Below are 22,595 nucleotides of genomic sequence, written 5' to 3' on the forward strand. Positions count from 1 at the left end.
GAGGAGCAGTGCTAGCTGTCAGCCTACTGGGATTTATCTCTTCTGTTGTCCTAGTTCACTTTCACTCTTTAGTTCCTGCTTTCCCCCTCATAGTACAAGATCTAGCCACCAATTATAGTCGTCAGCTTTAAGGGAACCCCCTGTCCTTGACCCACTGACCTTTGGGTCAGTCCTGTGTGTATATGCTACGTATCCTTTGTCCTTTGGACAGGGCACGATGAGGCAGATTGGAAGCCCCAGCAGCCAGAGTTGATGGAAATAAAAGATCATCAAGGGCCACAAACAATCCACTATCTGAATCACTCACAGTTTTACATTGTTGGTAAAACACATTATTGCATTTGGGGTGTGTGTGTGTGTGTGTGTGTGTGTGTGTGTGTGTCACAGCACAGGCGTGGAGGTCAGAATTGCACCTGTGAGGGTCTGTTTTCATTTTCCACCATGTGGGCTCCAGGCTCCAGGACCTCAGGTTATCAAGCTTGACAGCCAATACCTGTGTCCTCTGAGATATGTCATGGGCCTTGATAAAATGCGTTTAAGTGCCAGTGAGAACAGAAAAAACTAGACTCTGAGATGCTAAGTGTATATGTGGGTTTTCTCCATGTCCCATTTTTAAGTCTACCACTAAAGTCCCCAAAGTCCTTCAGCAAACACGGAAACACAGCACCGTGAATTTAATCAGAATGGGAAGAATTTACCATCACTCCTTTTTTGCAAAGATAAAATACTCTTAAATAGGAGTTAATCCTCTACCAGATAATTAGCTTGTCTTCCTTGATAAAGTACAAGTTGGGTTGAACTTATTATAATTAATTTTGCATGTCATGTAAAAGTCTGCTTGCCTGCACTTATTAGGTGCCTCTCGATATTCTTAGCTAAAGGATAACTAGCCCAGTCCTCTGTGGTGAGAGTTAATGGAACTAGATGGATCCAGGAAAGACGGTGCATGGCAATCTCCCCACAAGTAGAGGATGTGCATGTGAGGTAACACCCTCAACAGGCGCTGAGCTTTCAGATTAATGGAAGGGCACGCATGCGCATGTGCTCCAGTGTACGCATGTGTGTGTCCATTCATCTGTCCATGTGTGTATATGTGTGTCTGTGTGTGTGTGTCCATCTGTCCGTGTGTGTGTATGAAGGCCAGAAGTCAGAATTGCATGTCTTCTATCTTCTATCTGCACTTTCCACATTACATTTTTTTTCACATTTAATTTGTGCGTTTGTGCGTGCGTGCGTGCGTGCGTGCGTGCGTGCGTGCGTGTGTGTGTGCACGTGCTATACATGTGAAGGTCAGAGGAAAACTTCCAGGAGTGTTCACTCCTTTCACTGAGGGGTCCAGGCATGCAGGGGTGTGCGGCATGCTCCCTTACTGGCTGGGCCATCTCACCTGACTTCTAACTTATGTTTGAGACTCGCTCTCTCACTGCTTGTACTTGGGCTAACTTGGTGGGATCGTGACCCCCCCCCTTCTAAGATCTTTGTCTCCCCACCCAACCCTTGAGGTGGGCACCAGTGCACCTGGCTTTTCCATGCCTGCCAGGGACTGGTGCCCTCATGCTTATGCAGTTTAGCTACTAGGCCATCTTGCCAGCCCAACGTCCATATCGTCTGTGGAAAGTTTTAAAAATGCTCTGAGACTGGAGAACCAGGTGCTCCAAGGCTGTCCAAATAATGACCTTGACACTCATCTCCTTGGAGCGGCCATCTTCCTGCTTCTGTGTACAGCTTCTTCCACACGTGGAAAGGGGTTCCTGGCTGGTGGAGGGCTGGTGGCTCAGAAAGCAGCCCAAGAGGACCCTGGGTATCATTTTATGACTCAGTAGCCCCCAGCTTCTTCCTACAGCCTTTCTTCCTTACCTTTCTACAGCCATTCAGAGCTCCTGAACCTTTCTCCTCTGGCCACATAGTGTCTTCCAGCGGCCTTCGCCCTTCAGAAGCCATTATTCATGGCTACTTGATTTTGCAAGGATTAAAATATGTACTGAGGAGACATGAGGGCTTGGGGTCAGAACACGCTACAGATAATGGATTGGAGTATTATTTTCTGGAGAAAAGAATGGCTATTTCACATCTTTGGGGGAGACAGCTGACTTTCTGGTACTTTGTAGCTTATAGAACTTTTAATTTTTGATATTATTATTAACCCTCTACATGTGAGCATGTGTGCACACATACAAACACATGTTCCTTTCTGTTAACATGGGCAGATAGTAACAACTTTGGCATTCAGCAGGAACTCATTTAATTTCCCATTACCTCTGCATGAGCTGTGGTCTCCTGGTAGTTATGCCTTAACTGTCTCTGGTCGACAGAGCTAGTCAGAGCTGATCTGGGTCATACATATTGGATGTCAAAACCCTTCGTGGGTTGCAGCGTAAAAGAAGTCAGCTGAGTGTTGAAGTTATAATTTGGTAAAATATGTTATTAGTGTTAATCTTGGCCTGTTTCCTTTTACACTGTTCTGTGTAGCGACTAGAAAAATTGTCTTGCCACGTAGTAGCCTGCTTACATTTCTATCCAATGAGGGCCATCTTTTTATAATGATAACTGCTATCACTACTTTTTGATGAGAAAAGAGAGGCTGAAAGCACTTAAAGGAGTCACTCAAAGTCACATGGGAAAGTCACATGCAGTCTCAGGCCCACAGAGTTTATGGCTACGGGAGTGTTGTAAACTTAGTTTTCTGCCCTCTGTCTCTGATTTCCAAGAGATGACCTCTCACCCTCTGGAATCTACAGCCAGATAAGAGATAAGAGTTGCTCCCGCAGAGCCCCTTGGCTCACACCTGAGCTCATGTTAATGAGATGACTTGAGATGAGCAGGTCATCTCTCAGAAGGGCCAGCCCCGTGACTGGAGAGCTGAGCCTTGGAATGTCTCCAACCTCTGCAGAGGAGGCAAGCGGGACCCAGGCTTAAATTCAGTCACGGGCTGATGAATCAATTCCAGTTGCACCTAATGAAACACTAACAAAAGAGCATGGCCTCTCAAGATCAGCCGTGTGCCCTCCTTGCACACAGGGACATGCCAGCAGGATGGAGTGTCTTGATTTCAAGAGGCTGAACACATGAGCGCCCTGTTTGGTGTACGCTCAGGCCCCTCACTGTGAGCCGCTTCATTCTGTTGCCCTTGGTTTAGACCCTTCATAATAAAACCGTTAGCACAAGTGTACGTGCCTTCCTGAGTTCAGTGAATTATCCTGGTGAATTATTGAACCCAAGGTGTTATGGGAAGCAGAGAACTTGTAACAATTTAGTCAGAGGTGTTGGTGGCCTGGGAAGCGTTGCACTAACCACTGGCATTTTAGAAGTGAGGGCAGCTGTGTTGGGGACTGTGGCGTTCAGCCGGACTCAACCATGGAGTCTCTGTGGTCAGAGTGTGTTGGAGCTGCATTGCAGTGTTCTGAGAATAAAGCACCTTGGTGTCTTACAGACTCCGTGTATACCCGCACGCACACACACTCACTCACACATACATGTTAAGAGAACACCGCAGCACTTGGTAAGATACCGAGACTTGTTTCCCTAACCCCATTTCCTTGGTGACAACAGCCAGCTTTACTCTGGTCTTACATGCAGTCTTGGCCCATCTGCTTTAGACCACAAGGCTTTCCTGTCAACAGACAGACCTGTGATACTTCCAGGCTGTCACCTCTGGGGTGCCCTCTGTTTCAGCCCCCCAGTATCACCGCAGGGCTGTGGGGACCCACACGTGGTGGCCTTTCTTTGTTAGCAGAGATTCTTGAACATTGGCTTTGTTAGGATTCATACTATGTTTCATAAGTACAGTGTCAAATCCATCAGTGCCTTTTTTTTTTGGACACCCCTGTTTGGATATTTTAGCCGTGATCCTTTATGTTTATTTCTGTCTATTTTGTTTTGCTTTCTCCTTCCTGGCTTAAAATAGACAAGGTCTCTCCTCATGGGCCTGCTAGCCATTACATTTTAGCCATGCTCAGACTAGGCCTGTCCAGCAAAGCCTTCTTAGGTCACCAGCTCCTAGAAAGTTGGCTTCTCTAAGCATGCCATGGCACCTCCCTGGAAGGTGGGTTTCTAAGAAAAGAAAATAAAACTGTCATTATTTAGAGGGAGCAGTCCTACAAGGAACAGGGATGGACCGAACGGGCTGTGGGCTTGTGAGATCTCCTAGAATATTCACGGTGACTTAGAATCTGTTTAACTTGCTCTGGTCCTGGGCACCTTGTGTTCTGTCGCCAGCCATCAGTGCAGGCTTGCTCATTAGAGGATTAATGGTGGAGAGAGTCCAGCCAAGTAACAGACACCAGCTCTCCCCCACCCTTGGTGAATGGGAGGATGTCAATGCTCTCCCCCACCCTTGGTGAAGGTGAAGGTGACAGGAACTTCCCTGACTCTTGGAGAAGGTGAGGGTAGGGTGTGAGCCTTGGTTTCTAAAAGAGGTAGAACAGATGATCAGAACTAACTAAAAGCCCTAGAGTTGGGTGCCCTCTTCCCCATGGTACCTCCAAATGATTGCCCTTCTATGGATCACAGGTTTCAAGGTGCACCATTCAAGGCACAAGTATGTGTTACAGCTCCATGAGAGAACTCTTTTTAAGGGAGAGAAAACCCTCATCATTGAAGTGAAAGCTCTTAGGATACAATCCCAATATCTTACTTATTTTCATATTTAGAGTGTGTGTGTGTGTGTGTGTGTGTGTGTGTGTGTGTGTGTTGGGGAGGGGTGTGCTTGCATTTACCCACCATGTCCAGTGAGCCCCTGGTATTCCCTGTCTGCCTGCCAGGGAGACAGGATTCTTCTGTTGGTGCTGGGATTTGAACTCACATCCTCGTACGTTCCCAGTAAGCATGGTACCTATAGTGCTTTCTCTCCATCTCCTTGATAATGTGATTTGAAGTAACCTCAAATGTACGTAACCAGCCTGCCAGTTCAGAGTTAATAGGAGGGACCTGGGAATGCCTGGTGGCAGAGCTGGGGTTGTGGTCTGTCAGTAGGAAGACAGAGAATCAGAGCCATGGGGTCAGTAAAGCCTTGTCTAAAGTATCTTTGACTGTTGACCCTATTTAGATGAAATAGCTGCTAGGTCTGAGGGCCAAACCAGGCCTTACTTAGATACATGCCTGGGACAGAGCTCCGTGTCCCCAAGTCCACAGTGAGCACTTCATGAATGGGTGCTGAACTGAGCCCAGGGCCTCCCGGCTTGTTCCCTGCCTTCTCTCAGCCTGTGTGTCCCTCAGAAGCATTCTTCCTCACAACCCATTGCCCATGAAGAATTTCCAAAGATGAGAGGCATGGGAGGGGAGGGAAGGGGTTAGAGGTCGCCAAGTGTGACGGATCTAGGTGTCGACCCCTCCAGAGGACCCATTTGTCACATGTAAGGCCTGACGCTGGCTCTTGACCTCAGCCGGGGACCAGCAGAATTCACCTGCCCCACATCTGTTTGCATGAGTGGCAGCCTCTGGCGCCATCCAGGCCAGTCTCCCTAGTGTCCTCAGAACATTCCGGCATCCATACATTGCTAGGGTTTCGTCTAATGTTTCCACATCCTCATCCCTTCTTTTCTCTTCCGTTAGATTTATCTTTGGGGACTATTTTTAATCTCCCAAATCCCTAGCCTAATGCAGAACAACACATCGTTAATGGCTCTTTCTGGCTCGTTCTGATGTTCATTTCATCCAAAAATATTTAACGAGCACTTGCTATTCAGAGAAGATGGTAGAGAGTGAACACTTAGAATAACTCACTTGGTAGTAGTTCATTTAATTACTGCATCAACGCTGTTGCCCATTGATGCTCTACTTTTACCCAGAAGGAAACTAGGATATGAAAACAACAAATAGCCTTTCTGAGCCTATACTTAAGAGGTATGGGGCAGCCTGCCACAGCACACTGAGCATTCATGCCCTGCTTCCTCCGACACTACTAACAGCCTGGTTTTCCTGGGCTCTGCTCTTTAGTAATACAAAAAACAAAGGATGACATCAATAATTTCAGATGTTCTGAAGATAAGAAAATGCCATGATATATGTGGTTAAGGAGTTAGTTGAGAGGAGAGTCAGAAATGTCAGGAAAGAGCCCTGCTGGATCACATTTGCTGAGCCCTGTGTCACCTGCATGGGTCACAGGGGAAACCAGCATCCTTTGTGCTGGCTGCTCTGCTATGGTTAGGGTATGGCAGAGTATGGCTCTCAAGGCTCTATGTGTTGGAAATGTCTTCCCCAACATGTGATGTTGCAAAGTGGCACCTCATAAGAGGTCAGCTTGGGTCCCTCCTTATGCTCTTCAAAGTGCATAAGGCTGGTTTTGTGGAATCCTGAGGGAGTTATAGAAAATAAAAGAAAAAGTGGCAAGTTGAGCCCCTCTCCTACCCTAGTTTTCTGGCCTCTTCTTCATCATTCACCTGTGATGCCACCTGTCATAGTGTGACATAGCCAAGGTGACGTTCACTAGAGGTAGTACCATACTGTTTAGAATTGTAGTCCTGAAGCTGGGAACTAAACAAATGTCTTTTATTTATACTGAGCCTCATTTATTTTGTTATGGGAACAGAAAGCAGACTTGTCCACTATACAAAAATAGTTCTATGGAGGCTTCTTCTACCCGTCAGATATTCCTTGGCTGACAGGAGCAGGATGTCCTAACACTTAACACAATTTGGACACCATATCCTTGGAAATAGGGTCAGATGCCACAGTTCAAAGGCTCAAGTGCATGCACAAGAACTCCCCAACTCCTGGTACCAGTTGCAATTCCCAGGGTGTAGCTTGTACTTCTGACCAACTAGCTGTGAATGAAAGTTCTCACAACTCATTCCCCAGATTTGATTAAGTCACCATGGCAGCTCACAGAAACCAGGGAAACATTTAATGACCGTGCTTATTATAAAGAATATTATAAAGAATATACAAAAGCAGGCAGACAGCAGATATGTTTAAGGCAAAGTGTGGGAAGGGGCATGCTGCTCTTGTGTCTATCCAGGCATGACACCTATCCAGTCACTTTCACTTTGCCCAACCATCAGCAAGCTCTAAAAACCTTGTTCGTTTGAGTTTTTATAGAGGTCTCATTAAGTAGGAATGATTGATTACGTTTTTGGCTATAGGAGTGCAATTCAATTTCATCTTCATCTTACAGCAAGATTGAGGGCCAGAGCTAAAATTCCCTGGCCTCTAGTCCTGCTCTTCCATCTGGAAGGTGATAGGGGCTCCCAGACCACCAAGCACTTCATTAGCATACAAGCAGTCACTCTTCTCTCTTTGGAGATTGCCAGGGTTGTAGGAGCCTGGATACTAGGAGTTAGACAGAGTTGGGGTGTGTATTGCTTAGTGTCATAGTATCACACTGAGGGAATCCTGAAAGAGTGGCCAGAAAATAACGCTGAGAGCCCTGGAAAAGTTAGATCATGCCGGCCTCACAATTCACCTAATGACTTTGTTTTTGCTGTGGCTCACCTACGCCTGGTATGTGTTGCAGTGAGGCTTCATTAAGTTTAAGGAATGAATGGATCAGGGGTAAGAAACTTAAGGATTACCCATGGGCTCGGTTCCATAGAGATTGGTAATAAATGCCATAAGCCATAACCCATCGTCGCTTCAGCGTGGAAAGGAGGGCTGCTCTGTGGGTCCCTGCCCTCAGGAGGCCGCCACACTGTGCTGTGTTGGGCACGGCACAGTCGTATGCCTGTGGCCATGCGTGCAGGGTCAGTTCTCAGTTCTTCACATCCCAGGCCAGGGCGACTGTTACATGGACGGTTCTCCAGTGACCTTGAGCTCACGTTGATAATATCTGATGCCAGCTCAGCCCCTCCGACACAGGAAGACTGTTTTGGTTGGGCTATAATGTGCTAGAGCAGATGAGGACATCCCAGCTTCTGACCCAGTAGCATAGCCTGGTACTACAGTGCCCTCCAGCAGAGGTTTCTCACAGTGTGAATGGAGACCCAGGCCTGGTTTCAGTTTGACTTGGCCAAGCTCAGCCATGGTGGGTGATCTGACGATGGCGTGTAGCTGCAGAGAATATAGCCCCAGCCTTCCCTTTCTGGCAGTTAATGGTTAACTATTGCCAAATAGAGAGTTTAGCTCTGGCTTAAGGAGACTGTTGCTATACTTTTTGTGGACTGAAAACATTGGCTCAAGAAAGCATTCCAAATTGTGATAGGAGCAACCGAGTCTTTCCCCTGTCACTTCCTGAATTCCCCTGGCTAAAACCCTTTGACCTTCAGATTGCTCTAAAATCCACGGTTGTAAAAGCCACTGCTTGAATGTGGGATTTTCTTCAAAACAAGTTTGAGTGGCTTATGCATTTGAGAGGTCAGTTTCACACTTCACCGTAGCCATGAGTCCCAACCCACTCCTCATGAATTCACCTGGTCTTGTGTCCTGCTTTTCCTCCCCTCTTCTTATCCTAGATTATTTTTGATGACTTTCTCTGAATGTAATTTCCAGTGGGAATGTTTCACGGTAGAAGAATGCAGTCTCTTGAGGCTTGCTCTTGACATTTCTAGGGATTTATTTAATTGGACTTTACTTAAATCCCACTGGGAAACATATTTTCACTGTGAAGTTGTGATGTGTTTAATTTGGGGTCTGAGATAAATGTGGTCCTGGGGGGGAGGGGCGGCACATGGATGGTAAAGCCAGTTTTTCTTTTGTGCCAGCCTGGTTTAATGAGTAGCTATATTTTATTATTTAAGCTTCTTCTGCCATGAAAAGTAAAGAGTATTTGTTCCCTCTTCAGAAGTAAGTGAGCAGAGTGGAGTAGAGTGTGTGGCACGGCTCTTGGGGGAAACAGGGCTTTGTTTGGTAGCACCATCCCATTGGCACTCCTCTTCAGCCTTGCAGGGCCACCTCCTTCTGCTCCCCTCCCCCTCCTGATTAACCAGAGAAGGTGGAGCTTTGACACAGTACAGAATGCTCTCCCAAACACGTAAAAAGTCTTTAGTGAGGACAATTCTTGGACGGGCTTAAGCCATGGCTGGTCCGTGATGAGGCTGAGGGGTGCCTTTGAGAAAGGATAACTTTTGTGAATGCTGCCAGCCCGTAGAAGTAAAGTTCTAGAAGCTTCTATGACCTTGCTTCTCTTCCCGGCCCAGTACCTGTTGAGCTTATTACCTGCCACCATGCCCCACGTGTTAAAGGCTCTACCACTTCTCAACAGTACAGACAAAGGTCCTAGCATTTTGAACTTTGAGTACTCGCTCAAAGCACATCCAAACCACAGTACGTGGTAATAACAAAACACCCTGGGCTGGGTAACTTAAGCAACAGAAATTAGTTCTCTCCACAACTCAAGAGGCCAAAAGTGTAAGACATGCACGGTTGGAGAAGCCAGAACCTGACTGCCCTTCTCACACCTGCTCCTTCACCCAACCTGTTTTGTTGTTGTTGTGTGTGTGGATGGCAGGTGTGTACATGTCACAGTGTACTGTCAAGGTTCTGAGTGAGGGACAGGGGTGGAACAGGAGGCAGAGGCCAGCGGCAGGTGGGTGGGAAGGAGCCTGGGGCTGCTCCCTCTTAGAATCACACTGATTTGTGCAAAGCCTAAGCCAGTTAGTTCCTGGCACAGGGACTCGGAGATCTTACAGTTTGAATCCGGTTCACATAAAAGTCATAAGCGTGTGAAAGCAGGCCCAAAGCGCTTTAATTGCTGTCGTTGTGGAAAGTTACATGACTGTCATCAGCTGTCGCTTCTGGCACTGCTTTCTGCACTAATGTAAATAGATGAGGTAACAGGTTTAAAGAGGCAGGCTGTATTTACATACTTGTGAAGTAGCCGCAAACGATCTGCTCGTGTTATTCAAACACACACAAATGAACTGTGTGGCTTCCTGAATGCAGGTTACTCATTAAAGCCCAAAAGTCGTAGGGAATGAAGAGGAGCAGAAGAGGGCCTCCCTTTCTTTCCCTTCATGGGGTTTTGACCTGAGACTGCCTTTTTGGTGAGGATTGGTTCTCCCTATCAGGCTGGAGTTTAATCCCAGGCCATTTTCTCTAGCAGCTCTGTAAGGCATGTGCTTGGAAGCGCCCTGGACTGCTTCAGAGCTGGAAGAGTGAGGTGGTAGAGCAGAAAGGAATCCTGAAAATTCTGATAAAACATTCCTGGGTCAGCATGTCTTGGAAGGCTTCCAAAGAAAGCTAGGTTTTCAATTTCTATAAATCATAGGGTTCTTCTGATTCAGTTCCATTTTTTACAGGTAAATATTTAGACAGATTTTTTTTGGGGGGGCGGGGTGTTTTGTGTACATGCAGCAATTGTGTGTATGTGTTTGTGTATGTGTGTGTGTGTGTGCACATGTGGAGCTCAAATGCTGACATTTTGTACATTTTGTGGTTTCCTCAATTACTCTCGACCTTATTATTTGAGACAGGGTGCCTTGCTGAACCCAAGGCTCACCAATTCAGCTAGGTTTGCTGGCCAAGGAACTCTGGGGACCCTCACATCTGCCTTCCCAGTCCTGGGATTCATGCCATCCAGCCATGCTTCTTACGTAGGTTCTGGGGATCCAAACTTAGCTCCTTGTGCTTATGAAGCAAGGACTTTTCACTAACTGAACCATCGCTCAGCATCCTAGGCCTGACTTTTAAAAGCATATTCCTGTTGAGGTTACTGTAAAGATGTTATCAAAAGGAACACATGAAACACCCTGAACAAAATGTAAGCAGTGAGCCCCCCACCTACTGACAGACAGGTATACAGAACCACAGATTTTAAAAGAAGCTTCTTGCTAAGGACGCAGGATATCAGGAAGGAGCAGTTACGGCATTCATAGTCCAGTATAGTTTCTTTCCAGAAGGCTAGGGTTGTTTTGCTTTGTTTTGCTTAAACACAGCCCAACAACTAAGACAGAGGAGCGGCAGGCACTCAGAGGGAAGCAGAAATAACCAGGGTGAGAAGACTGTGCTGAGGTGCCTAGTTCCTGTACGCATCTATGGTCTGCCATATTCTTTTGTCCCAACATAAAACCCAAAGGAAAGATTCCGTGCATTCCAAAGTCAAGCAAATTCTGGTATAGATTTACCAAAATTTCTTTTTCCATTCTTCTTTCAAAATGTTATGAAATCCAACTGAGTGAGATTAACTGACATGAAGATCAAAAGTGACCTTTAGAATGAGGTAAGAAGACAATCTGTGAGGAGCTTTGCTTTTCTTTCTGAAACAGGATTTTATGTGCCCAGTCTGGCCTTGAACTTCCTATATGGCTGAGGCTGGCTTTGAACTCTTGATCCTCCTACATTTAGGCTCCCCAGAGTGCTAGGACCACAGGTGTGTGTCACCATACCTAGACATACATGGCATTTTTGAAGTGACCTCTACTTAAGATTTCTCATTAAAATAGACAGCAGGGAAAGACACCTACTTTATACTTTAGTGTTCATGAATAATTTTCATAAGATCAAACCATCGCTCCCTACTTTTCCTACAGTTCCTGTTGTAGCTATGTCCCCTAGAGGAGATAGGTAGAGCCTACGTACAAGGGGACTTTAGACTTCTTCTCCCTAAGAACCTAGCTTCCACCAAAGCTATTAATCTGGAAACGAAAACATACAGAGGAAAATTCAAAAGCAGAATATTCCTCATTTTAATTCAAAGTTATACACGGGCATGCATCTAGTTCCTGGAACTTTCAGAGAGTAGCTCTGAGAAAAGTTGTGAGGCCCAACTATTGAGGATCCAGGGATAAGTACTATATAAATATTTGTTATATGAAAATAGTATATTTTTATTTACCTTTTTTGTAGAGCACCATTTCCTTAATGAACTGAGTTGTTCACAGAAGTTTCATTGTTGGTGTATGTCTGCACATGCGTGTGCTCCCGTGCGTGTGTGTGTGTGTGTGTGTGCATGTGTGTACATGTGTGCACGCGCATGTAGGTGTATGTATTAAGTTTTGTTTCATAATTCCATGTGTTTGTTTGTAACAGTCTTATGTGGTCCAGGTTGAACTTGAACTCACTTTGTAGCAGAGAATAACTTTGAACTTCTGATCCTCTGCCTCCACCTTTTCAAGTGCTAGGATTACAAGTGTATGCCACTCTACCCAGTGTATATGGTATTGGGTATTGAACCCAGGGCTCTGTGTATACTAGGTAAGTCCTCTACCAACTGAGCCACATTACCAGCCCATATTATAATTTTATTTCTATAATTTCTAAGACCACATATTATATTCTTACGTATCATTTCTATAAATACACACATACTTTTTCCATATATTCTAAACAAGTTTCTCAGGAATGTGTTTTTTTGCTGCTAGACAATCCCACTGTTTTTTTTTTCTCTTCTCAGTTCCTCTGAATCGCTCTGACACAAAGGGCAGAGAGACTTCCAGGGAAGGTGCAGCCCCCTCTTTTTGCTTTTAAATTGGCTTTAAAGTTTGATGCCTTCTTGATGGTGTCTTTTCATGCTCTGTGCATTTTACAGTGAAGGCAGTCCACACTGGTTTGAAGAAGTCATCAAATGGCACATGTGTAAGAGTATTCTTTGCCCAGTCCTCACCCACAAAATCGCTGGACTCAGCACCTTTTGCCCTCCTTTCCTGTTTCTCTTTGCGCTTGTTTCATTCCCTGTGCCCTAGGAGACAGCACCTTAGCTTTCCACAGGCTAGTATCCTAAGATAATTTAACTGTTAACTTGCAGTATTGAACTTGAAATCACTGGTGTGTCAAATAGCCACTCTCATCTATGGGGTGTGTGGATAACTTCATAGAGAATGAAAAGTAGAGATCTTTTGATGGCTGTATCTGATGATCCTTATATTTCTCATATTAAGGTGGGTAGGAAATGCTCTGTCCCCCATCTCCGGTTCTTTCTGCCTTAGACACTTGGTATCAACTATGCTTTAATCTTTTATCTTAGCTTGGTGCCTACAGAACCTTAGGAGGTTGTGCTGGTGTGTTATTATTTCCACTGGAGGCCTACAAAACAGTACTTATTATATGCCAATAATTCTGTCATCTGTAAGGTAGATTATCTAGAACTGTGTCTGTGCTGGGCTCTGTGGGATGGATATGCCCAGATTACTGTTGTGGGAACTGAGATGGAGGTGTGCTAAATAGCTCCCTGGAGGTAATGCAGATGGTGAGGGCTAGGATCAGGTTTTAATATAGACTTGCTCCACCCAGTCCCTGATCTTTCACCACCACCAATGTCCTGCCTTGGAAACCCAGTAAGAAAAGCAAGGCACTCACCAGGAGTCACCAGGATTCTTGCAGCAAACGGTAGGAGAGGCACTTCAGGGTAGCACCCCCACCCTTCTGTAGATAGTAATTCTATTTGCTGACAATTCTATTTGTTCTCCTTAAATTTCTGGCTAAGGTTCACTTCTGAGCTTAGCATGAAGCCTGTGTGTGGAAGGGCTGTCCTCTGTAGAACACAGACAGCTCCTGCTTATGGCTTCAGCATGTGGGCGTTGGTTCTTTAGCCTTGCGGCCAGAGAATCCCATCACAGAAGGCACCTTGGCAGCTAACAGGGACAGGAGCGGAAGTGTGGCCACAGAAAAGGGTTTTCCCTCCAAAGTGAGAGTCTGTCTCCTTGCGGGGCTGCCACTGAACTCACCTGCTCATGGCAGGGCATCCAGACATTTTTTTGTTTTGAGGTGATGAGTATTTTGTAATTGGCATTCAAACTCAGGTGTCAAAGCCAAGAAAACCTAGTTTTGAGAAAAGTTTGAAATTTTTGTTCTCCCCACCATTGTGCATGTCTCAAAAATATTTATATTGAAGACCTCAAGTTGTTTGTGAGCAGGAAGCCAACCCAGTTTACAGTGAGGGGAAGGGTAAGAGCTATGCTACCTGTAAAACCCAGTTCCTGGCAGAAACAGGAATCCCGAGTCTTCAGTGGGAAAGCTAATCCAGTAAAAGAAAATCAGATCTGTTGTTTAGGAAAGACAGGACCTGCTGTTTACTTTAAGAAAGAATTATGCTGTTCAGACCTCACAGCTCTTCAGATCAATTGGCTCCTAGTTACCTCCTAAGAAAATTTAAGCTGGGTGTGATGGTGCAATACTCAGGGTGGAGCCTGAGGCAGAAGACTTGCCATGAGTTTGAGGCCACCTTGGTCTACACAGTACCAAGCCAGCCAGATCTGCAAAGAAAAATCCTTTTTCAAGAAAAGACTGGCAAACAAACAAATAAATGCATGTTAAGATGTGAAAATTCTAGCTCACCTGTCGGTTTTTGCATGACGTAGGCTTTTATTTCCAGTTATGAGTAAAGTACTCATCATGTACCCAATATAAACTTTATATTTAACTTACGCTGTTCTTAGAATAGTATTGAGGTAGGCACTACTCTTAACTGTCTTTGGTAGGGGGGAAACTGAGGAAGAGACAGGTGAGAAACCTAGTCCAGCAGCTTCACTGTCACAAGATGAAGTGGGGACCGTGGTGATGATGAGGACATATGGAACACCATGTGGTGTATCTCTAAAGCTTCACATTGGTGTCCTCTACCTCAGCCCTCTGCATAGGCTGTTATGCTTGATTTACAGCAAAGTGAGCCTCCCTAAGGGAAAGGGATTCACACAAGTTCCTAGGAGGCCGAGGCCTCACTGTAGGATGGGTCCATGTGTCTCCAACCTCCACACTGTACTCCCTCCACTCTGATGATTTGTTAGTGATGCTGTTATTCTTGTGGGGTGTGTGTGTGTGTGTGTGTGTGTGTGTGTGTTTTGGCCAATCTGGTTAGCCACCGAGGTACAAGGGAATCTCCCTGTCTCTTCCTCCACAATGCAGGGATTATAGACAAGTACTGTTGCCTCTTGCTTTCACAGGGATGTGGACCCTTTCCTGACTGAGCCATCTTCCCAGCCCCTTGGAGTATTCTTATACAGTCATGCCAAACATAGGCAAAAGCCCCTCATTAAGCAATCTTTTGATGGGGTCAGGGGGGTCAAAAATGACCTCATTAGCTCTGCTCTTCCCTTGTTTTGCTGCTACCCATCCCGTCCTCACCCCTAAGAGGTACAAACAACCTCCATGAAGAGTTCTCTGAAACACCCTTGTGAGACCCTCCTATTTCATGCTGCTTTAGAGGCCATCCAGGACTCTCCACTTCAGCATGTCAGTGAGCATCACCCTTGTGTGAGGGCAGGCGCCTGACATGAGCAGATCTAGCTGGAGGTTCTGCCCTCTGTTCAGACCCTCAGTGAGAGCTTCCTTTTCAGACCCTCAGCTGAGGAATTTGAATCACTCGAGGCCTTCTCTCTCTTCTTCCCCTACACAAGCGTCTTTCCCACATGGCTCAGACATAACAGCACACATCGTTTTGCACAGGCACACAGCACCCTATGGTAGAAGCCTTCTGTGTGTCAGTGTCAGACTCCCTCTGATCGACCCCTCCCCCGTGTTTTCCCCCCATTAGGCAAATGGAAGGCCCCTTGCCACCTGTTAGCATTACGTCATTGGCTCCGCAGTTGTACCCAAGGCCTTAAACAAAGTAGTTCTTCTTGTATTGTTTGCATTCAAAGAGCTGATATCATGCCAGCTGATGTCATTGTGTGTCTTTGTGTGACTGCTATGGCAACTGGGCAGGTGGGGAGCCTCCGGCTGATGTCACTGGGAAAGTGTGTGTGGGGGGGACTGAAATTTGAAAAGCTCTATGCTGGTTTTTTGGGGGTTGGGTGGGAGGGGTTTCGGCATGCTTTTATTTTTATTTTTTTTCTAACTAGCTGCTTCTAAGACAAATTACAGCTTGAGTGTACTAAATAAGAACCAATGATCCTCTGACCTCCACCTCCCAGCCTCTCCTTTTGAGTTCAGTTTCCCAGTCCTTCCTTGAAACTTATATGAGGAAAAAAAGGTTTCAAGTGCCTTTTTCTGAAGAAAAAAGTGAATTAGGTTCCCCTGGCCAGATCAGCATGAAGCTGTTTTTGGGGGTGAGGTGGGGGGCTTTGTGGAGCCCAGTAGATTTCAACACAGCTCCCTCCAGTGTCCTCTGTGGAGTTTGGAACATGGCAGCGGGTAGTTTTATACTCTACTTTTTAAGCATTCGCTGGTGAGGCTTTTCTGGTATCCTGCGTCTTTCTTTGTGGCTGGAAGACTCCTTTGGGCTAGCCACCAGGTGGAATGATCTCACAGCAGAAGGCAGCAGCAAGGGCAGAGCTGATCACGGCTATGAATGAGTGTCCTTGTGTCTTATGTGCTCTCCTAAACACATTTTTATTTTCTTTACTCTTCTCCTTTTTGACCTGAAGTCTGAGCACAGGATGGCTTTCCTGAGTTTACTGTGACTTGTTACCATGTCCTACTGAAAGTATGATGTTGTCTGTCACACAGCTGGCTGTGAGCATTGGTTGGAGATGCGCTCTGTTCAGGTTACCTGCTAGAGGTTAAAGATAGACTTGAGGTGTGGAAGAATGTGATGTCAGTTCAGAAGCTGGTGGACAGACGGACTTTCTGTCCTTCTGTTAGTAGAGCCATATTGGATTCAGGCCTTGTGCTTTCAGCCTGGAGACTATGAAGACCCATGTGACCAGGAAGACGCTACTTCCAGGAACTTCCCAGCGTCTCACCTTTTCCCAGAAGCCCCCACACGTCCCACGCTGCTCTCCAGGGGTTCACACTCATTTGGTGACCCCCCTCCCCAGGTTTCTTAATGTTTCACTCATCTATGTTGCAGAATTTGAGCGCCATAATCCTTCACGTCTGCGCATGCGTGCCATGTGTAACGTAAGGAAGGCAGAGTTAAGAGTCAAACTCTGATCCATAAATTTCTCTAATTTTTCTTTTTGTGTGTTAGACTTAAGGCTTTTTAAACAATGTTTTGAATGAGCTGTTTATTTTTTTTTTAACATCAAACAGAAACATTTTCTTTGGTTGCATATGTCGTTATTCTTTTAATGGCTACATAATATTCCATGGTGAATTTAATAACTTTATTAAGTTTTGATTTTTGACATTTAGTTAGCCTTTTCTTTTTTCACTTCTTGTTGTTGTATGTACGCTCACACTGTGTGAGTGTGGAAGGAGGACAACTTTGGAGAGTCAGTTCTCTGCTTTCACCATTAAGCAGCCGCTGTTGCATGAATACTCCATGTGTATCTAACTGCACACACCTGTGCCTGAGTGCTTTCCAGAAGTGACTCTGTGCTTACACAAGGCCCCGTTTGCCCGCTAACAGTGGGAAGGCAGGTGCAGCTTCAGCCTTTGAAGCGTGTCAGGCTCAAGTGTTGGAGTTAGAGCGGAGCCCCAGCTCCGAGTGCACCATTAGAGGATCCATCAGCGGTCACCGTTAACAGGTTATGAGCTCACAGTCCGCTAAAAGCTAAGTACAGGAAAATGAGCCTGCTGCTGCTCTCCAGAAAGCCAAGATCTGCAAATGTCAAGGGCCTCGTGGAAAAGTCATTTTATAGACCTGAGTTGCTCTTCCAGCCATGACTTCCCTTACATAGCTTCCCTCTTCTGTTTCTACCTTTGGGCAAACATAGAAATAACATGAATAACATGTCCATGGGAGATGGCCATGCAAGCCTGGGGATGGGGTGGGGTGCCAAATGCTTTATAACTGTGTTTACTCCCTTCTCGGCCACACACTCAGAGACAAACTACAGAGACCCACAGAGACAAATGAGCCTGTGCAACTCGGTGAGCTGCTCGGCAGTGCTAGCAGGCTGATAGCTGGCATGGCCTGGCTTCTCCACAGCTCCTGCTTCTCACTGCTCTGCTGCAGGGGAGTGGGCTTGGCCCTCTAAAGCAAGTTATGATGGGCACAGGGCATGTGAGCACAATCTTAGGGTACAAAAGAAGTCCTCTGTAGGACAGTGCCATCCCTGCATTTCTCAGCTTCCAAAGTACAAGGTTATATATAGGCCAGGGGCCATATGTCTGTTAAAGGCAAATCAAATTTTCAGTTAATGAAATTACTGGGTGCCGTGTGGGCTGTGTTCCCAAGCACCTTGGCCCAGTTTGTGCACTAAGGAGCTCAGTGCCCTCTGAAGCTGGCTCTGGGTGTCCAAAATAGACTTCTGGTTTTTGTTTTTATTTTAGAAATGAACATAACCACAGTAGCCTTCATTGCTATGGGGAAGCTAGCATTTTCTGAGGGCCTTGTCCCCTTACTCACACCTCTGTGTTTTCCTTCCAGGAGGACTCAGTAGTTTTAAACAGAACCATGAAAACCTCTGTGACAACTCCCTCCAGCTCCAAGAGTGCCGGGAGGTGGGGGGCGGAGCATCTGCGGCCTCAAGCATGCTACCTCAGTCTGTCCCCACCACCCCTGACATCGAGAACGCCGAGCTGACCCCCATCCTGCCCTTCCTGTTCCTTGGCAATGAGCAGGATGCTCAGGACCTAGACACCATGCAGAGGCTTAACATCGGCTATGTCATCAACGTCACCACACACCTTCCCCTGTACCACTATGAGAAAGGCCTCTTCAACTACAAGAGGCTGCCAGCCACTGATAGCAACAAGCAGAACCTGCGGCAGTATTTCGAAGAGGCGTTCGAATTCATTGGTAACTATCTGCTGGGGTGTCGGGGGGGGGGGGGGCGCCTTCTCTGTTCTGAGGGAAATCCCATCTCAAAGAAGGTAGTAGGCAAGGAGACACACTGACCACCGCATGTGTGCTATGGCATGCCTACACCTGTACACACACACAAAGACTCGGGAGAGACAGAAAGTCAAAGACAGAGAGAAAGAGAGAGAGAGAATGAGAATAAAAGAGAAAAACGAAGGGCCTATTCTTGATTCCTAGCCAGGACTTTTTATCCAACACCCTGGCCCTATGTTTACCATACCCCATTAATTAGTTCCTAACACTGGGTAAAGAGATGCCCTGGGTTCTTTATTCGTAAAATCTGAGCCACGCCTTGAATCCTGAGCAAGGAATGCTTGCCACCAGCTCGATGAGGAAGTGCCTAGTTGGTAGAGGTTGTTACAAAGAAAAGGCCACCTGACTTAATTCCAGGTGGAGGAAGTGGAAAGTTGTTTTCCACTTACCAAGTAGCATGGGATAGGCTTGTAAGAGATCGCAGCCACGGAGCTCCACGGCGCTTACATTCCTTCTGGGTTATTCAGGCTTGCCTCCCCTTTTAGAAGAAAGACAACACATAACAAGCAACACTTGGCCCAAAGAACAATCCAGGATCACATGTGTGGGCACAACTTTGTTCTCCTTGTCCTGTGATTGGATACACTGAAATTTTATAGCGTGGCTTTAGGGGGGAACGCAGCAGGGTCCACAGCATAATAACAGTCACCCGAGTTTAGTATAAATGAAGCAATGTTCCAGAGCCTGGTGAGCTAGTGTCACTTCAAGCGGGAAGAAGGAAGTCCTCAGGGTCAGAAGACTCACGAGGTCACTCAGCTAGTGTGTTAGTGGGACAGTGGTCAAACCCATGGCAGCCCTCACTCATTCTCTTTCCACCACACTGGGTGGTCTTGGTTTGGAGGTCACTTAGTGTGTGCTGAAGAGAAGCTGACAAAGGGAGACTTTCCTAAAGCCTTGTTCTTGACTCTTAAAGCAAGCTTGTCTAGAGGTTGGTGAGAGAGACGTTTCCATCTTGTTTGTCTCTTAGGCTACTCCTAAGCAGCCAGTGCAGTGACTTAAGTGAAGGGACAAGCCTCCTTACCCCCTTCTCCTCTACCTGATCATTGGCCTGGATTCCTGGGGATGCGTTTTAATCTAGAAGTGTCCAGTGTTCACAGGCCTCTGAAGCTTTTAATGTGAAACATGCGGCTTTCAGTTGCTCTCCATTCTGAGCTGCTTGGGACTCCTGTCTTCCAAGTGACTGCCCCGTAGGAACAGCACTGTGTGAGGGTGAGGAGACAGACACGAGGGAGAGGGCCGCGCAGTAGGTCGGTGCTCTACAAGTCTAAGTTTGACAGTAGTCTGGAGAGAAGCGGTGTGTAGGGACTTTCTGGCTGAGCTTTACTCCTTCCCTCCCATGGAGTTTCAGTGTAACTTATCCAGTAAATGCTAGCTCTTATAGAGAACAATATGGGACAGAGAACTATAAGGGGTGTGTATGTGAGTATGTGTGCCCTCTTGTGTCCTGTGTGTGTGTGAGAGCATGTATGGGTCCAGCATGTGGAATAGCACTGGTTTTTATGAGACATGTAATCATATACCCTAGAAAGTGGGATTAACATTGTTAGTGAGAAAAAGAATTTTATCATAGATGCCCATATGTGTATGTTGATATACTTTCCATTCCCTCTGTCCTCCTTTTCTTGCTTTTTCTTTCCTTTTTGTCAGTGGTATGGTTTTAGAGAGGATAGAACAGGAACCAGACAGTCAAGAAAGAGAGGTCTGGTGACATGTATGGTGAGCTTAGTAGGGCTAGTTTTCATGAGTGTGTCCTGTTGTAGGGATAGCTTCTGTCTTTTCCATCTCCTGTGATACCTGCTTTCCTACACACAGCTTTCCTGGTCCAATTCCTGTTTAAATGTACAGCGTTAGGGAGCTGGGAAGATGGTTCAGGAGGAAACGTGCTCATCACGCAAGCGTGAGGGTGGGGCTCGGATCCCCGGAACCCATGTAAAAGCCATGTAGCTGGAGCAGCGTGCCTGGACTCCCATGGCACAAGGGGCTGAGACAGGACACCCCAGGGCAAGCTGCCTATTCAGACCAGCAGAAACAGTGAGCTCTGGGTTCAGCAGGAGATGTGTGTCATATAACATGGAGAGCAATCAGGAAGACACATGACATGACATCAACCATAGTGTCCATGTATCAATACCCACACGTACCACATAAACACACACACATACACACACCCCTTCCCTTCAAGACAATGAAGGGTCAATGAGATGGTTCCGAGGGTTAGAGGTGCTTGCTGCCAAGACTGACAACCTGAGTCCTTTTCCCACCAACTCATACTGCGGAAAGAGAGTACTGAGTTGTCCTTGACCTCCCCCACGCACACTGGGGCATGGGTATCCTCCGCCCAGGCTTCTAAAAGAACATAAGAAAATGCAGACCAGCAGCTCCTCATTCCTGATGTGGCCTGTCCTGTAGCCGGTGACCTGAACATGTGTGCCATCCTCTGGTGCGCTGTGCTCTGAAAGCAGTGGAATCCACTGTTCCTGTACAGAAGGAAGCACTACCGTATCTGGCCCACATTCACGTCCCTGGCCCCCCCCTCCTGTCTCCTTAATCCTGTCTGTCTGTCCCACAGAGGAAGCTCATCAGTGTGGGAAGGGCCTTCTCATCCACTGCCAGGCCGGCGTGTCCCGCTCTGCCACCATTGTCATCGCCTACTTGATGAAGCACACACGGATGACCATGACTGACGCTTACAAATTCGTCAAAGGCAAACGACCAATTATTTCCCCAAACCTCAACTTCATGGGGCAGTTGCTGGAATTCGAGGAAGACTTAAACAATGGCGTGACACCACGGATCCTCACACCAAAGCTGACGGGCATGGAGACGGTCGTGTGACCGCAGGCAGGATGGAAAGGCCATGGCTCAATTAGGAGAGGAACAGGAAGGAAGGAAGGGGGATTCTGGCTTTGTTTTTGTTTTCTGTTTTTCTTTTCTCTACTTATTTTTTTTTTAAGTTGGAGTAACGTTTGTGAAAGGAAGCAAACTTGTCTAAACTATTTTTAATAAGTGTGAGAAGACTATATATAACTTTTGATGCCTTTGAGCGTCACTTCTCTTAAGCTGGTATTGCAGGGAGGTTAAAGAGGTCATTTTTTTAAGCCAACCAATAAAGATATGAAACTTGTTTCTCCCCAGTTTTCCTTGTAAGCTGTTGTAGAGTTTTGACTAAATAGTCTGTGCGGGCTCATAGACCGAAGATACCACACTTGAGTTACAAAGAACCAAAAGTGAATGGAAAGACATTGACTCTAGACCTGGGACTTGCCTGGGCAGCCAAGTAGAAAGCAAATCCCACCAACCCATGCCCTGCTGCGCTCACTGGTGTGACGGGAAGAGTGGGCAGCCGCGGTGGCGTCAGCTCGCCTCCTGCCTTCTCCGCAGAGACAGGCTGTTGTGGATTTTGTGTGTTTCATGCTCTGGATACTTTTTCCCCTTCTCTGGGTTTGAGAGAACTTTTTTTTTAAAATTTCTTTAATAGAAAGAAAGTGTCCAATATACTGTGTGCCTTTGTTGGCACTTGTGCAATCAAATGGTGTTTGGAGTGTGCGGGTGACTTAGAGTTGGCAGCTGAGTGATGGAGTGACCCAGCTTGGAGATAGGAATTCAACAATACCAGTGGCCTCCCCTTCCACCTTTGTCCTCCCTCCCCTCTCTTTCCTCCTCCTTCCCCTTTTCTTTCTTTTTTGATTTGATTCTGGTTACAGTGCCATAAACCTTGTTACATATGTATATCAGAATGTAAAAAAAAAAAAAAAAAGACAAAAATTTATTTAAAAAATATTTTTCGCAAAAAAAAACCCTTGATGTGTTTTTGTTGATGGTGTAAAATTTATTTTGATTATATAAATGAAATTGATTTGAGGATATGTCATTCTTTGCACTCGCCCCTCTTGTCTGCTTAGGACCTTGCCTCTCTTGCCTCTGGAACTGGAGGCATCATATAATTACAAATAAAACACTGGTTTTTATACAGAGATAGGAGTGTAAAGCAGGAAAAATGCTAAGGATGGATGCTAATATTCCCAGCCCTGATAGTACACTTTCTCTCCCTCCCATCCTCTTTCTGCAA

The 22,595-nt window shown here is 46.2% G+C and overlaps 1 protein-coding gene across 3 annotated transcripts in view; it reads left to right on the plus strand.

The window, feature by feature from the left end:
* The window catches only part of Dusp10 (dual specificity phosphatase 10), a 37,941-nt gene extending 15,559 nt beyond the window's left edge, over positions 1-22,382 (plus strand). For all 3 annotated transcript variants that reach the window (XM_021647569.2, XM_060364878.1, XM_060364877.1), the window contains exons 3-4: positions 18,059-18,430; positions 21,096-22,382. In XM_021647569.2, the coding sequence (XP_021503244.1) occupies positions 18,059-18,430; positions 21,096-21,361 (638 nt within the window). In that variant the 3' untranslated portion in view covers positions 21,362-22,382. The remainder of the gene's footprint in view (positions 1-18,058; positions 18,431-21,095) is intronic.
* Positions 22,383-22,595: the final 213 nt, after the last annotated feature.

This window comes from Meriones unguiculatus, chromosome 11 (assembly GCF_030254825.1).
Source record: "Meriones unguiculatus strain TT.TT164.6M chromosome 11, Bangor_MerUng_6.1, whole genome shotgun sequence".
In the NCBI taxonomy this organism is placed as follows: domain Eukaryota; kingdom Metazoa; phylum Chordata; class Mammalia; order Rodentia; family Muridae; genus Meriones; species Meriones unguiculatus.